Source organism: Gracilinanus agilis, chromosome 5 (assembly GCF_016433145.1).
Source record: "Gracilinanus agilis isolate LMUSP501 chromosome 5, AgileGrace, whole genome shotgun sequence".
NCBI lineage: Eukaryota > Metazoa > Chordata > Mammalia > Didelphimorphia > Didelphidae > Gracilinanus > Gracilinanus agilis.
In genome coordinates this window covers 54,400,029-54,418,191 of record NC_058134.1, presented here as the reverse complement: position 1 = coordinate 54,418,191, position 18,163 = coordinate 54,400,029, and the positions used below count along the sequence as shown (strand labels likewise).

At 36.7% G+C, this 18,163-nt stretch overlaps 1 protein-coding gene across 1 annotated transcript in view; it reads left to right on the top strand.

Moving 5' to 3' along the window:
• Window positions 1-18,163, top strand: part of ADAM22 (ADAM metallopeptidase domain 22) — a 254,809-nt gene that overhangs the window by 52,101 nt on the left and 184,545 nt on the right. The window contains 1 exon segment of the mRNA XM_044678916.1: window positions 1,011-1,087. Within this exon segment, the coding sequence (XP_044534851.1) occupies window positions 1,011-1,087 (77 nt within the window).

Here is an 18,163-nt window from a genome sequence, read left to right as displayed (position 1 = left end):
AAGAAAGAATCAAAAAATTATTGAGTTGAGAGGCATAGTTTCTTGGAAGATAAGGTATTTTTCATGATTATAGATGCAGAGTTGCACAGAATGGAGAGACATGGATGGGTCATGATCAGTATCACTGGAGCGAGTATTCATACCTAATAGGTCACATATTCAATTAAGTATGAGTCAGTGTTTCCTCTCTTATTTTATTCTTATCCATAACATGCTTTTTATTAATGCCCAGCTTAACTCTAATATTATGGTTAATATTAATATTTCTATCATGTATATTATATATTTATAGAAGAATTATATTTATTAATATATTTTATGATATTATTACATATAACACAATTCTAAAAGAAGTTAATTTCTTGAAAAGCATTTGAAAATCTGTTGGGCATTCAAAGCCCTTCATACTTGGCCCCTTCCTACCTTTTCTAAAAAGTCTCATTTTTCCATGCTTTCCCATATATATTCTGCCATCCAATGGCAGTGGCCTCCTTCCAGTTCCTCACGCATAATACTCTGTATTCCAATATGAGCATTTCCATTGACTGTCTCCTGGCTTTCCTGGTTTCCTTCAAGTCTCAGCTAAACCCATACTTTCCATAAGAGAGTCCTCCTTAAAGTTAGTGCCTTCCCTTCACACTACTTCCAGTTTTTCCTGTATGTCTCTTTTTTGACATAGTTTCCATTTTGTCCCTCCTGTTAGACTGAGCACCTTGAGAAGAGGAACTTCCCCCCCTCTTTGTTTGCATTCTTAGCACTTAACACAATTTCAAGCTTAAAGTAGGTGCTTCATTAAGGCTAGTTGACTGAATTTTTGAAAGAGTTACCTATCTCTTTTTTGGGGGGGAAAATGTTGCCATTAAGAGAAAAGCCAATTTTCCTTAAGGCTCCTGTTGAATTTTTCTACTCATTAGACTTCTTTTAAAGTACCAAACAATCATAAGAATATATTTCTCAGCCAATTAAAGCCAATTACCTAACAAATGATTCTTGTCTTTTTCATATTGCAGTCTACTCATGTTGACCAGGCGAGCTTCCAAGTTGATGCATTCGGATCAACCTTCATTCTAGATGTCGTACTCAATCAGTAAGTATTTTGCCATTGGGGAATAGCTTTTTAGGGTCACACTGATTCACCTCCTGATTCTTTTGTTAAATTGTATGCTATAGGTATTACTTTTAAGTTTGCTTCGTTGTTAACACCTCCAATTCCCATTATCTACTATAGAGATAACTTGTAGTTTCACATCAACTCCATGAAGTAAAGGACAGTGTTTTATTTGTTTTTGTCATTGATGATAATTTCGTGGGTGATTTTTGCTTATTAACTATTTTTAGTTGAATAATTTATTAATTGAATTGGAAGGTTAATATGAAAAAATGAATGCTGTGTGCTGAACAGCTATAAAGTAACTGAGGAATCAGGACCATATTTGTGTTTTCATTGTTAAAGAGAATTCCTTCTAGAAATTCAGATGACTCTTTGTAACTTATGGTTTTAGCAGTAAAAGGTTAAATAATTTTTCAGAATCACGCAGCCACTATACATCAGAAAAAAGTAGACTTGAACCCAGGTCTTCCTGGTTTTGAAGCTAGGTCAATATAATTGAGATTACGATGTAATTTAATATTATAAAAATATGAGAAATCATTTCACTCCTTGAGTTTATTATCACCACTCTTTCTTATATTTTATTTTTATTGATTAATTAAGAACATTTTTCCATGGTTTCATGATTCATGTTCTTTCTCTCCCCTCTTGCCACTCCCCTCCTATAACCAAGGAGCATTTCCACTGGGTTTTACATGTCATTGATCAAGACCTATTTCCATATTACTGATATTTTTTGTAGGGTATCACCAGTCTTATGGGGATATAGGTGATGAATATGTCCATTATCTTTTCATGTTGAAGAAAGTCTTATCTAAATTTTACATCTCCCTCAGTGCCTAGAATAGGGCTCTGTACTGAGCAGGGCATTTAGTCAGTATTTATAGTCATTTGTAGACAGGTCATACAACCCTCCATAATGTTACCCTATTGGATTCTCTATTGCACTCTGACTAATTCTGTATTCTACTGAGAAATGAAGGTAGAGTTCTTGCAGGAAACAAAACTAGCATTGGCTGGAAATGGAAGAACAAATCAAAGTCTAATTGGCAGGATAATGAGAATCCCTTTGATGAGACAGTCATTGCTGTAGAAATATTGACATTTTAATAATAGAGTGAAGCAATTCTCATATAAATTGAGACAGACAGGACTGAGAAGATGAAAGATGTGTTGTTCTTTGAAGATGGTACTATGCTAGATATATGCTTATCTTCAATGGACAATAGCTCCTTCCTTATGTTGTACTAGATGTTGGGATTCAATGACTAAATTTTTCTTCACTTAGATGGGACATTTTTGGCCATTTTCATTTGCATTTGTGGTTTTATGTTGAAACCCCAAAAGGTGAGATGTCTAATATGTTTCTTAATAGGGACTTCCATTGAAGTGCTGCCATTCTCATAATTTCTTATAGATTAGACTGAACATTGTAGTTGTAGTCAGGTTCCATTTACAAATGGAACTAATAAAACATGTTCACACTGGAGTTAATGGAACCATTAAATATCATTTTTATTAAAAAATATATTCAGGGAACAACTAGGTTGCTCAAGTGGATTAAAAGCCAGGTCTAGGGATGAGAGGTCCTGGGTTCAAATCTGGACCCAGACATTTCTTAGTGATGTGATCCTGGGCAAATCACTTAATCCTCATTGCTAGCCTATACTGCTCTTCTGCCTTGGAATCAATATACACTACTGATTCTAAAACAGAAGGTAAGGTTTTTTTTTTTAAGTCTATTCAGTAAATAAAGTTGACTTAAAATCAAATTACATACAAAGGGTTGTGACAATCAGAGTTCTAACTTTAAGTAACTTCTCTAGGTGGCCCATAAAGAGTAAAAAGTTAGAAAAAGAAAGTCTGACAAGCTCAGTTTCCACCAATATGATGATGAGGAAAATGGTAGGGAACAATGTCTAATACTTTAATGAGATTACAGATGATAGTCCAACAATAAGAGTAATAATAATATTTATGTGTTCATTTGTATTTATTTACTTTAAGGTTTACAAAATGCTTTGACTGTATTACCTCAATTGATTTTGCACAACAGTTTTGTACAAATTATATACTCCCATGGGTGAGTAAATGGTACTAGGTAACATAAAACAGAAATTAGCCAAAGAACAAGATATATGGAGACAGTGCATCACCATGGAAAGACCTCTGACTTGAGAGGCAAATGTGGACTATGGATTCATATCCTCACTCTGGGGATTATTATTTGTGTGGCCTTGGGTAAATCACAGTCTTCCTGGGCCATAGTTTCTTCATTTGTAAAATGAGGTTTTGGACTAGATGGCCCCAGAAGACCCTTTTAGCTTAGATATTTTCTCACCCTAAATTTTCTTGACTGAGATATTCAAGCTACATAAAATTTCCCTCCTAAATAATTTTCCTAAACTCTTAAGAATATAAAATAAATGTGCTTCTTTAAGACTTCCTGATACTTTCACAAAATGCCAAAGAATAAATAATACACTTAGATGTGAAAACTTCGACTTATATCAAATTCTAGTGTCTTGTGACATGAAGGTGAGTTCAAAGGTCTTGAAGTCTGTGCCAATGGAATACAAGCTCTGAATGGATGTATAAATCTGAGTCTATCCTTGGGCTATTTATCATTTTCAGACCAGCCTAGGCAATAACCAGAAGGTTGGTGACTAAATGATAAATTACTATTTAAAAATTTTTTTAAACTTTTATTTAGAATATTTTCCATGGTTACATGATTCAATATTTCCCCCTTTCCTACTTGTTCCTCCCCGCCCCCCCCCACCCCAAAGCTGTCAAGCAGTTCCACTGGGTTACACAAGTATCATTGTTCAAAATCTATTTCCATTTGCAGTAGAGTGATTCTTTAACATCAAAACCCCAATCACATCCCTATTGCACTATGTGGTCGGTCATATATTTTTTCTAATGCATTTCTGGTTCCACAGTTCTTTCTCTGGATGTGAATAGCAATTTTTCTCCTAAGTTCCTCTGGATTGTCCTGCATTGCTACTGGTAAAAAAAAGTCCATTATATTCGATTGTGCCATAATGTATCAGTCTCTGTGTATATTCTCCTGGTTCTGCTCCTTTCACTCCATATCAATTCCTGGAGGTTGTTCCAGTTCACATGGAATTCCTCCATTTCTTTATTCTTTTCAGCACAATAATATTCCAAATGATAAAAGAACAGCTTGGTAATTTGGATCCTAAGGCATAAAATGTCTTTGCATGTAGAAAGAATGCCTTCCTTGATAAAATCAGAGGTCCTTAAAGTATTAAAGAATAGTCTTTAATTTCTTTCATAATTGTACAGTCATACTGTATACCCAATGGCTAGCTGTTCTAGAAATCAGATGGCATAAAATGCATTGGCAAACAAGTCAAAATTTTTGCAAATGAGTAATTCTAATCTCACTTCTCTTCTTTTATGGAAAATTATTGTTTCTCTGCCATCATTATTGTTCCTGGAACAAAATAAGGAGAGGTAGTTTTCAAAGAGATCTATGGAAATGGTCTTGAATTCACTGGCTATTCTTTGATTGTAAAAGAGCCCCAAGGTGGCCATGGAAGCTCTATATAATTGGACCAAGGTGATAATTATGATGATAATAAAAAACACAAGTAATCATCATGCCAATGATTATAATAATTTAATTATAGTGATGATGGGACAATAAGGCACAACAGATCTCTCACCTCTGATAGTAGATAGAATCACAGTTTTTCATATGCAAAAGGAACTTTAGAGAACATATGGTACAACCCCTTCATTAAATAAATGGAGAAATCCAGAAAGATTGTTAATCATATGCCTATATCAAACATGTGGTAGAGATTTATTTTACTTATTCAAAAATGCCTATTTTAGCTAGCATTTATATGAAACTTAAAGTTTCATAAAAGTTGTGTGCATGTTATTTCAATTGATCTTCAAAATGCTGTGAGGGAGATGTTGATATTATCCTTGTTTTACCATTGAGGAAATGTGATGGAGGTTAATTGACTTGCCCAGGATCACTTAGCTAGTAAAAGTCCAAAGTAGGATTTGAACTTGAGTCTTTCTGACTACAAGTCCAATACTCCATCCACTGGTTCACCTAACTGCCTCTAGATGAATAATTCTTAGCCTTTTAATGTCATGGATCCCATTGGTAGTCTGGTGAAACCTCTGGACTCCTCAAAATCATGTTTTTAAAATAAAAGTAAAAGGCAAGTTTTAATTAGGGGTTGTTGAGAATAATGAAGAAAAGATTTCATATGCAAGTTCATGGAATCACTGAAATCTGTCTATGAAGTCCCAGTTTAAAATCCCCTTGCTCACATATTAGTAGTTAAAATGTCTACTATATGGTAACAGGGAGGTATATGACAGGAATGGATGGGATCCCTTCTCATGGAGCTGGGCATGCTCTCTGGCCCTTCTCTATGGGACATATTCTTTGTATCTTTGTCAAAGGACATGACCAACCCATAGCACATGCCCCATATGCATCCCTTGCTCTATTCCATCCTCCCACATTAAAGAGATACCAATGAAGACCTTTGCTTTCGAGGATGATGTTTAGACAATCACACACTTAAGTAAAATGAAAGGTCATATATGATTAGCCCTAGAATGAGCTGCATTAATTTTCCAAAGTGAATCATTGTAAATAATCAAAGAGAATGGTCAGAGCAGCCTGGGAGAGGGTGAAACTTGAAGGATAGGTACAACATTGGATACACTGGTTGCATACATAAGGGTGGAAGGGAAAAAATGAACAAGGACTTGTAGCTGGGAATAAACATAGAATGTTCTCAGGATAATGAGAAGACCAGCGTAGTTAGAGAAGAGCTTACATGTGGTAGGGGAAAAGGTTAGCTATGTAGGTCAAGGGAGAAAAGAATAGTTTTGTAGGTTAGAGCCCTGGATGTCAGACTGAGAAACCTGGATATTATCTTGTAGGCATGGGGAAGACATTGAAGATTTTGAAATCACAAGTCAAAATCCATCCATTAAGTTAGTTGTACATAACTTGAACATAAGCACATCTGCCTTTGGAACCGGTATTTTGGTGTCGATAAGCAAACTTGCAGTGATGACAGAAGAAGGTGCTGGTATGCCCAGAATTTGTTTCCACCCTAATTAGCATTCATTAGGTAAATAGTCTTTTAATCCCTAAATGTCTGTTTTTATCCAGTGTCTCACACAATGCAGGGAGAGGGACTGGACCTGTGATTTCATTAGTATAGGGAAATCCTTTTACCAAAACAAATCAGTGCCTTATCTAAGACCTTTATTAGGCAATAAAGAATAATGAGCCTTAAGTCACACAGCCAGTATGTGTCAAAGAAAGAACTCAAACATAGGTCTTCCTGGCTTTTAAGACTGGATTAACTGATTGAATATAGATGGCATTAAGGCATGTTTCCTGAATTGAATTAGCTACTATCATTATTGTGGGACGGAAAGTTAGGCTTCCCAGGTCCCAGTGTGAAAAATGTCTTCTAAATGGCATTTATTTTCAGTCTTTTTTTAAACATAAGAGCAGAAAGGCAATGGAACAAAAGAAGACTAGGGAAGCTTAGGAGATAATGTTTCTAGTAAAAAAAAAAAAAGACAAGTCAGTAAAAAATAAACCCTTTTTTTTAGTTATCTCTTGGTCTTGTAACTCTTCTTATCTAATGCTAATTGGGCCATATACTAGATGAATACTCAAAGGCTTCAAGGATCTCTGATTTTTTCCCTGCTTAGTTCCTTCCCCTCTATAGACAAATTAATCTACTTAATCAGTACCATCCCAATTAAATGACCAAAATATTATTTTAATAACTAGAGATGAAACTAAAATTCATTTGGAAAAGCAAAAGGTCAAGTGATTCGAAGAAATTAATGAAAAAAAAGAAGTAAAGGAAGGTGAACACAGATATAGCCTTAAAGTTTTTGAGATGACAAGCCAGAAATTCATCCCTTTGCAGTCAGGCTGGTGACGAATCTCTTTATCCTTAGCTGAGCTGGTCTTTCAATAACAGAAACAAAGTTAGCCAGTTTTGTGCCCAAATTCATGGCAAGCCTGCAAGGGCTTGAGATTTGTGAGCATAGTTTCTGAGAACTTTTCATACTCCATTGAGGGGTCAGAGGAGGGCTTCAGTGGACAGTAAGTATATGAACCAAACATTAGCTTACTTAATTGGACAGAGGATTGACTTCAAGAAAAGGCATGCTACTCAGATAGCTCCCCAAAACCTTCATGCCCCCAGGACTTCAGGTTTCTCTGCAAGAACAAATTATGAGCAAAGTTTGTTGGAATATCATTTTTGGAAGGACTTGCTAATTGTATTTGAGTCAGGAACTATCAAACGAAATCTTGCTACTTGAATGTATAAGGGATGCTGAGACATAGTTTCCCTTTATATATTGCCTTTTTACTCAGGAGAATTTTATCCAATGAGGTTTTTCATACTTTTGTTCTAATTTTTTCCCTTAATGTTAATTTAATTCTCACTGTACAAAAAAAAAAATTCCCAGTGGTAACAGGGGTTTGCGAGTATAGATAATAAATGAAATTTGAAGTGTTAATTAACTTTCCTTTTTTTTAACTCTTATCTTCTGTTTTAGAAACAATACTATGACTTTGTATTACTTCCAAGGCAGAAGAGATGTAAAGCAATAGGGGTTAAGTGACTTGCCTAGGGTCACACAGCTAGGAAGTATCTGAGGTCAGATATGAACCCAGGACTGCCTATCTCTAGGTTTGGCTCTCAATCCACTGAGCCACCTAACTGACCCCTATTAATTAACTTTCTAAACAATCTTTTACCTATTAACTTTTAACTTTTAAATTAAATTTTAGCTATTAACAATAAGCTCAGTAAATTGATTCTATGCCATCTCCTTAAAATAATAGGAACATAGATGTACAACTGGAAAGAATTTCCAACAAGTTGGGCAGCTAGGTGTTTTGGTGGATAGAGTGCTAGACCTGGGGTTATAAAGACCTGAGTTCAAATCTTGCCTCAGATATTTAATAGCTGTGTGACTCTGGGCAAGCTCTTAAGCACTCCGTTTCTTCAACTGTAAAATGAGAATAATAATAATAGCACCTATTTCCTAGGGCTGTTGTGAGAATCAAATGAAAGCATAATTGCAAAACACTCAGCCTAGAGCCTGGTGTGTAATGAGTATTACATTTGTTAGCTATTATTATCAAATGAGATAATATTTATAAAGCATTTAACATAATGCCTGGCTCAGAGTAGGAGCCTAATAAATGCTTGTTTCATATCTCTCCCTTCTCCTGCAAAGGCCATCTGATTTGTCAATCTGTAAATTAGGGTAGTGAGTCTTGGTGAAATTAAGTGGCTTAAGGGCAACTAGGTGGCACAGCAGACAGAGAGCCAGGCTTGGAGTCAGGAGGACCTCAGTTCAAATCTGGCTTCGGACACTTCCTAGCTGTGTGACCTTGGGCAAGTCATTTAATCCCAGTTGCCCAGCCTTTGCCTCTCTTCTGCCTTAGATTTGATACGGATTCTAAAGCAGAAGGAAAGAGTTTAAAGAAAAAATAAATTAAGAAAAAAAGAAATTAAATGGCTTGTTCAAGGACACAAGTGTAGTGAACCTCAGATGCCTACCACCTGTGCGATCTTGGACAAGTCACTTAACTTCAGAGAGAGATTCACTTTCCTCAATAATTGCGTAACAATACAATTTAGAATTTGATGTAGTTAACACAGCTATCTATTAGGGAAAAAACCAAATATGTAATTATTTTGTGCTTTCCAAAAAATAAGTGGTGAGCTATGGCAATTTGGATCTCATAGATTCAAGTTGATGGGGCAAGTATGCTCAGGATCACAATGGAAGTTATGAAGAGAATATTCTTCATATCTCACTTTAATACGGGTAGATATTAAGTTGATTTATCTGAGTTAAAAATATTCAAAGTATGAGATACTTTACAAACAGTTCATGAAAGATTCTAGTAGTTTAAAAATCAGTCATCTGGCTGAAATCAAACATGGCGCCTGTCTTGACAGTTTCCATTGCTTTGGTAGGAAGAAGTAATCAAGTTAATTGGGTGTGACTTTCCATATTTAATCGAAAGCCTGCCTCTGACAACAGTGCATTGGAAGGAGTACAGGCACTGGAGTAAGGTCAGAAAAGAATTACGACTTGTGTGACCTTGGACAAGTTACTGCCCTTATTAAATAGTGATGGGTTAAAAGAGGAAACTATAAAAAGACTAGAAGATTCCATCAAAGGTTATAATGGTCCAGAGGCTACTTATCAAAATCTATGGGATTGGAGCCAAAGCAGCACTTAGACACAAAGCCACAACTTTGAAAGCATCCTTTATTGGAATTCTAGTAAAGGAATTTCGTTAGTTATAAAAAGAGGAGACGGACTAGATCTTTTCCAAATCTCTTTCCAGTTCTAAAGACCACACGCTCTTATGATGGTGTGGATTCTGTGGGCCACATTAACTATATATCCATGGGCAAGTCATGTGAGCCTCAGTTTTCTCATTTGTAAAATGGAGATAATTATACTTGTACTACCTATTTACCAGGGTTGTTATGGGGAAAGTGCTTTGCAACCTTTAAAGCACTATGGAAATATCTTATTATGTTTTTACAGGTTTATCTTGTTCTATGGAAATGATTTACACTCAAATAAAAAGTAAAACATATATTAGGGGGTAGCTTTATATGCCATATTGCGAAATGATTTGATTCTCTCTAAATTGAGAATTTTTAAAATTCAGTTTCTAAATATTTTCTTTGAATGAAACTTTTCAGAGAAACCTTTATTACATAAAGGAGGCATACCTTAAATGAGAGGTAACATTGGATTTGAATTGAAAAGTTGGGAGCAGCTAGGTGGCTCAGTGGATTGAGAGTCAGATGAGATGAGAGATGAGAGCTTCTGGGTTTAAGTCTGGTTTCAGACACTTTCTAGCTGCATGACAGTAGGCAAGTCACTTAACCCCTGTTGTCTAATTGTTACTGTTCTTCTGCTTTGGAACTAATGCACACTATCGATTCTAAGATGGAAGGTAAGGGTTTAAAATTTTTTAGAAGTCCAGGGTTCAAAGTCTATAACAAATGACTAACTCTAACCTATGTGTGACCTTGGGCAAGGCATTTCAACTGTATTTAACAAGCAAAGTTCATGAGATCAGAGCTGGACCTAAAAGGGACTTTAAAGAGCATCTTTTTCAGCCCCTTCATGAGGCTCAGGGATATTCAGTGACTTGTTTAAGTTTATAAAGGTAACCTCAGAGGCAGGATTCAAATTCAGGTCTTTAACCTCAAATGTTGGGGGTCTTTTTTATTGTGTCCACCTCTATCCCAAAGATCTTACTTGGTCTAGCTCTTTTGCTCTTTCAAGGATAGTCAGAGGATAAAACGATAATATAGTAGGGCAGCCTTCATAAAGCAACAGGCAAGAAGTCCTGGATGTCTTTGCTTATATTTACTGACTTCAGGAAGCTTTTGTGTGGGAAAGAGGCAGACATACTCAATAATGGAGCCATGAGCGGCCACTTTTGGCTTCTCTCCCACATTCTGCCTTGACGTTCTTATTATGATAATATACATTTTCTGAGATTTGTTTTTAAAATTCAGAAAAATTCCTAACATTTGATCTAAGCAAAGATTTTTAATCCATTTTTTATATCTTAGTAACAACTCTAAGACAGTAAGGGCAAGAGCTAGGCAAACAGGGTTAATTGACTTGACCAGGTTCATACAGCTAGGAAGTGTCCGAAGCCAGATTTGCACCGGCGTCCTCCTACTCTAAGCCTGGCTTTCTATCCACTATGATACCCTAGACAAAGATTTGTAATTTGAGTATGTTGCTGTCAGAGATTGGAATCTTAAAATTGGCGGAAACTTGAAGGTGACCATATCTCCATATAGAATTTCACCTAAAGCCATCCCAATCTATTTTGATTTTGAGATTCTATTTAAGTTTTAAAAATCCAAAACAGAGGAGAAATTATATGACTCCATTTTTCTGGAAACAACGTCATCTTTTAACACAATCTTCATTTTTATTAGGAACTTAGCAATCATCAGCAATCACAAATATTTCAATAGACACAGGACAAAAAAAGAGGATTGAACATGAAACCATGAACTTCTGAATAGATTACTTTTTTCAAATGTATTAAGTTTAACAAAGTAGTAACTAAATTACTCTGTTGACACCTTTTGAATTTCTCAGGTGAGGACTCTCATCTTACAGGAGACCTATAGAAGTCACATGCAGCTCAAGATCATGTTTGCCTTTGGTTTCATTGTTAATGGAATTCTTCCTTAATTTTGAAGAGGACCAATGACATCACAGGATGATGTCTTTACTTCTTTGTGAATTAGATTTATGTGAGGCAGAGTTTTGCAAATTTGTCAGCTTGTCTTCTAGAGACAAAGAATAGAAATCAAGAATAGCAAATATACTTCCTCTCTATACTAACTCTGCTTTTTAAGTCACTCTTCAGTCTCCCCTCCAATCTTTCCTGCTGGGGTTCCTTTATTTGCTTCTAAAATTATAGAACGATAGAATAGGAGACGTGGAAGGGACATTAGAAACTAGAAATCATCTAGTTTGATTCCTTTATTTTACAGATAAGGAAACAGACCCAGAGCATTTAAGTGACTTGATCCTTGAGACAGAGACAGTGTCTTGAGGGATGCTCATAATTACTAGGCATAAATGAAATGGATGACAGTTCAGCAAAAGAGACTGAGAAGTAACACTTGGACAGAGAGGAGGACAACCTGAGAAGAGCTCTCTCATGAAAACTAGAAAAGGAAAAGAATCCAGACAAAGATATATATCAATAGTGCTGAAAAACTGCAGAGGGGTCAAGAAAAATAAGAATTGGGGGGAAAAGGCCATTAAAATGGTCAATTAAGGGATCACTGGTTTGGTGTTTGGAGATGGCCATTTCTGTTTGAATAACAAGGTTATTGCAGAGATTTTAAAAACAAGAAGGAAGTGGAACTACCTAATATAGATAGATTTCCACAAGAATTGAGCTGAAAAGAGGATAAGATATAGAATGATAATGAGTGGGCATGGTGGGATCTAGTAGGAATTTTTTAAGGATGGAGAGATTTGGGGTGCATTGATAGGCAGTAGGGAAGGAGCTAGTAGACAGGGAAAGAATGAAGGAAATAGAATGGGGAATGACAGAGGGAGCAATAAGGAAAGAGATGAGATCAAAGTTACGTGTAGAGGAATTGACCTAGACAATAGAATGACCATCTCTTTATGCAAGTTAGGTTTGAAGGAGGTAGTAGGGTACAGTATTAGCAGATAGGAGATGAGAAGAAGAGAATAATCTTAATTGTTTCTGGAAGGTATTAAGTCAAAGTCCTTAGCAAGAGAAGTGGGGAAGAGGGAATGGTGTGGGAGGCTTGAGAGGAGGAGAAAAGGTACGGAAGAACCACTAAGGAGAGTCAATTAGAGAACTGATTAGTGAGGAGGAAGAAGAGGGCTTTGCTCTATTGAGGGTCCTGTTGGGATCAGCCAGCATAAATGTGTAGTGGATTCAGGGCAGCAGCTCTCTTTCCATTACTGTGCCCTTTTAATATGTGGTATTTCACAATTCGGTAATCATTTTGTGGGGCTCCCTGACTGCCATAGTATAATCTACATATTGATATTATGATAATAGAACAAAATCCTGTTTTATAAAGACCTGATTAGTGCTGGGCATAATAAAAGTAAAAATTCACCTTTTATTTTTTTTTTAAAGAAAAACTCTTATCTTCCATCTTAGAATCAGTACTATGGACTGTTTCCAAGGCAGAAGAGCAGTAAGGACTAGCAAGGCGAACCATTATCATGAATGAGAGGACTTGGACATTTATTCATATATACTATGTGGACCTTACCTTCACACACAAAATATATTTTGTATATTTTATAAGATTGAAATTATCTGTATTTTTTGAATCGTAAATTTATGAAAACATTTGGAAAAAATGTAGTTTGCTAGAAGAGCCAACATTTTTATTGTCCAACTGCAAAGCCTGTAATAAAATTAACTGTTTTTCTATAATTGCATAGAAACATAATTTGCATTTGTTGTACACTAATTTGAGCAGATGTTGGAGATAACAGCATCCATAGCGTTGTATCTCCAAGGTACTAAATTATTCCCTCATTTGCAAAAATCCTTGAGATCTTTTTAGCACAATTTGAATTTCTAAAATGTGTGGTTAAAAAAAGGTGAGTAGGTCGAATATTGGCAAGGCATATGGCTCAGTTTTGAAAGACTGACAGTTTCACATGATAAACTCTTCAAAATGAGGATTTAGTATTTTCTGGCCAGAGATATTATATCATACTCAGGCTGGCCTAAGAGTCAGGAAGATCTGGATTCCAGCCCAACCTTTGACACAAATAGGCTATGCGATTTGGGGCAAGTCACTTAAATGCTTTTTGTTGTCTTCGTTTTGTTATTTTAGTCATGTCCAACACTACATGACTCCATTTGGGGTTTTCTTGGCAAAGATACTGGAGTGATTTGCCATTTCCTTCTCTAGCTCACTTGGCAGATGAGGAAACTGAGGCAAACAGTTATGTGACTTACCCAGGGTCACACAGCTAGTAAGTGTCTGAAGCCAGATTTGGACTCACAAAGACAGTCTTCCAGATTCCAGTTCTGGCACTCTATGCACTATGGCACCATCTGGCAGCCCTCTTAGTGCTTAGGCAAGTCTGTAAAGCTGAAAATTGCTTATTTTTTTTTATTTTTTCAGCTGTAAATTGTAAGGAAAGGGCCAGCTATCATTGGTAGAAGGAGTTTACTCACTTAGGAGTTCCCTATACCAATGAAATCAAAGGTCTAGCCCCTAAACAACCCTTTTTTATATCATTCTGAATTGTAGTTTTATTTTTTTGGTGTGTGCATATGTAAAATATGTATTCATCTTTATATGCACATACATATGTATGTATATGTGCATATATAAATTTGTTATAACGATTAGCCCATCTTAACTTCAATAATACAGAATAAGGGGTAGCTAGGTGTCTCAGTGGACTAAGATCCAGGTCTAGAGGCAGAAGGTCTTGACATGTGGCCTCAGATGTTTCCTAGCTGTGTGACCCTGGGCAAGTCACTTAACCCCCATTGCTGAGCCCTTACCACTCTTCTACCTTGGAACCAATACATAGTACTGAGTCTAAGATGGAAGCCAGAGTTTTAAAAGATTAAATAAAAAATTAGTGCCATTTACTTAAATTTATTATATTCCAATATTCAAAGACTTGGGAAGAGAAAGAAGCCCAGTTGTTATATATAGTGAAAAGTTGGCTGCTAGACATAGTTATACTTAGAGCCAGGTATCCCTCCCTCAGGGAAGGGCCATTGGTAACGTTTGCCCCAACTTGTAGTTGTGTAGTCAGGCAATGATCTGTGCTTGCTTGGGCCAACAGATGTATAAAAGTCAACATTTCTTGACATTCTTCTATTTTAGGAAAAGCTATCATTTTGAGAAGTTACCTTTTGGGAAGAATGTTTAAAGACCCCTAAAATAAAAGGATTGCAAGAAATCTTAGCTTTTATACTTCTATGCCCTCTCAACCAATGCCCAATAAGGAATATGGATTTTAAAATTAATATTCAATACTCGAATTATTATATTTAATAAGATCTGTTAAAACAAAAAGCTAGAGTAAAGGCAAGACTCCCAGACCTCTCTTGTGGAGAAAAGAGGAAAAGAGAAGAGCCATAGAACCTATAAAACAATAACATGACCATGCAAACCTGGAGGCACAGGAGAGATTAAAGGGAATTTTGGGAAATACTAAGGGACTTTGGGGGAATGAAGTCCAAGGTTCAAAACCTCCATTTATACAGGAAGAACAATTAGCAAATTAAAGAATACTCTTTTCTTTTATGCTTTATTTCCCAAAGATACAGGTCAATCTATTATGCCAGAACCTTGTGTCTTGAACTGAAGTGTTTTCATATAAAATTGTTGATTAGATTTGGTTCCCTGGTGTGAAATGAGAGATTTCAAATTAACTTGTAACAAACATATTTCCATTTATGAATGGTTACTAATGGTCTGATATTAAATCTCTTAGGGTAAATAAATGCGACACCAAAGCATGCGCGCACACACACAAGTAAATAACTATCCTAAACTCCCATTCATGGGAAATATAACCAACTAGATTGCTAAAAAAATTCTAATTTTTGTCATGTCTTTATTATATTTGTTGAATGAATGATGTGTGGAATAGTAGAAAAAAACACTGGATTTGTAGTCACAAGCCTTGGATTTACACTTAGTTCTGCTATTTACTATCTTGGATTTATTCTTTTTCTTTCTACCTATATTTACTGGATCATTTAGTTATAGCTGTTGTCTGTAAGAATGATCTTAATACAATGAAAAATCTGATTGTGTTTTCATGGAGCATAAATTTGTCTCCTCTATTGTTCTGGGGTTGTTTCCTTTAGATCTGTGATTTTATTGGTGTTGGAAACTCTCAAGTTGCAGAAATGTCTACCAATACAAATTAGAATCTTCTCTGCAATTTAAAGTCTTGGTGAAGTAGAATTGTGAGTCAGCTAAGGGGAGTTAGGAGGGGTCTGGGGAGAGGGAAACAACATGAAACATGTAACTATGGGAACATATTCAAAAGAAAAATTAAAAGAAAAAAAGAACTACTCTAAACCTTGAAACTTAAAAAAATATATATATAAAGTCTTGATGAGTTTCCTTGGACACTGAAAGGTTAAGTGACTTTCTGAGGGTCACAAGGCCAGTCTAGATTAGAGGCAGAACTTGAATTCAGGTCTGTATAATCCCAAAGTGGAGGCTCTCTCCCTACGCCCTTGTAATTTATTTTTCATGTATGCCTATGTGTATTATGGTTATCTGTGTATATGTTTAACCCCCTATTGGATTACAAACTCCATGCAGACAGGGATCAAAGGTTAATTAAACTTTGTATTTCCTACATTTCTTGACATAGTTAAACTTAATATAATGGGGGTGAACTGATTGATGATTGTTGTGTGTGGGTACGGAAATATCAGTAGATAAACCAAAGTCACAGGTATTAGACCTACTTTATACATCTTATCGTTGGGTTGTTTCAGTCATGTCCAACTCTTCATGATCCCATTTGGGGTTTTCTTGGCAAAGATACTGGAGTGGTTTGCCATTTCCTTTTCCAGCTCATTTTCCAGATGAGGAAACTGAGGCAAACAATGGTGAGTGACTTGCCCAGGGTCAGACAGCTAGTAAGTGTCTGAGACCACATTTGAACTCAGGAAGATGAGTAGTGCTGATTCCAAGCCCAGTGCTCTATCCACTGCCACCTAGATACCCTCATATAAGTCCGTTTCTTGCTAAAAGTTTTTATTAGTATTTGCTCTGCAAATAATAATCGTTGTTTTCTATGATGATAAATTGATATTTGCAGTGTATTCTTTTTTATGAAAGTTGACAAACTAATTCATGATTTTTTTTCCTTCGATTGTATATTTTACTATAACTCATCACTATAAAATAATGTGAATGCTGCCACCTGTAAGAGTGCAGGTAAGCCTACATTTTGGAACTAAGAGATGGAATGCTGAGGAGGGGGAGACAGTGGCAGTTGGCCTGAGTGCAAGGACTTCTGGGAAGAGAATCAACAGATTTCTCTCAAGCTTTGGGGGCAGCCAAGGTGGGAGGAGTGGATTTGGGGGCTGCAGCATCTTCGAAAAGAATCTGAAGAGTTTTCCTGGAACCTTCAGTGAAGACTAATCCTTCTAATTGATCTCTATCAGTTCCTGAACTAAGTGGAGAGTATTGAATAACTGATTCTTCACCTCAGGGCAAGGGGGTCTGGACTTCTGTGGGGAGTTGGCCCCTGGGGGCTCACAGATCTTGCCTTGAACATTGCCCTGCTATATTTCCCTCATTCATTAGCAATAATTCTCGGTGTAAGAGTAGTGCTTGGGGATCAGGTCAGAGAAGCTGGGATTTTGGGGGAATGCAGAAGAATCTCTGCTACTACCCTGCCAGTGACAGACTGAAAGGGGATTTTAGGGAATCACCTATACCCCCTTTCCCTGACACCCTCTTCATTCAATTATTCGATTAGTTCCTGAATAAACCCTCTTAGTTTCATTTTAGTCAGATTCGTGTAATTGAAATTGGAAGGGAGACAGAACGTGTGGGTTGGGGGAAGAAGGAAAGCAATCCTTCATTTAGACCAGATCCAGCTGGGGATCAGGGAGGTTTCTGTGGGTACAGCCTGGCACAAACAACCGGTTGGGGTCCCACTTGTTTCCCTTTATAAAGAACACCATCCTCTAACTTCCTAACCCCGGCACCACCATCTAGATCAGTGGTTCCCAGACTTTTTTGGCCTATCGCCCCCTTTCCAAAAAAAATATTACTTAGCACTCTGGGAATTAATTTTTAAAAAATTTTAATATCAATTAATAGGAAAGATAAATGCACCTGTGGCCATCACCACCCCCCTGGATCACTGTAGCACCCACCAGGGGGGCAGTGGCACCCACTTTAGGAATCACTGATCTAGGGGAGCCCCAATTTTCTAGAAACCCCTATTGTCTCCCTAGTAAGGGGTGTGGTTGTCGAGGAGAATTGGCCCTTATCCATCAACCAGGGGGTTACCATACCACACCCCATCACTCTCTCACCCCACCTCTTACATGGCTGCTGTCTATCTACTAACCAGTTTTTTCTTTATTAATTTGTTCCTTTTGTAGGTTCTGGGTTTTGGCTCACCACTAATGTAAGGAGGGGGGTTGAGAGAGTGATGGGGTGTGGCATGGTAACCCCCTATAACAGCAAAGGGGTGTCTGTTATTGAATTGGCTATTAGGTCCAACTGCCACTCTGAAGTAGCACGACTAGGTCTATGGAAACCAGCAAAGTAAAGGCAAGAGTTTATAAGTTAAGGCAACACATTTAATCAAGGACAAACTAAGATTAAGGATGGGAATAGGGTTTACTACACTTAAAAGCTAAGGGCAAACCACAGGGACAGGGGAAGGACTTGACTACACTAAACTAAGACCTAAGCC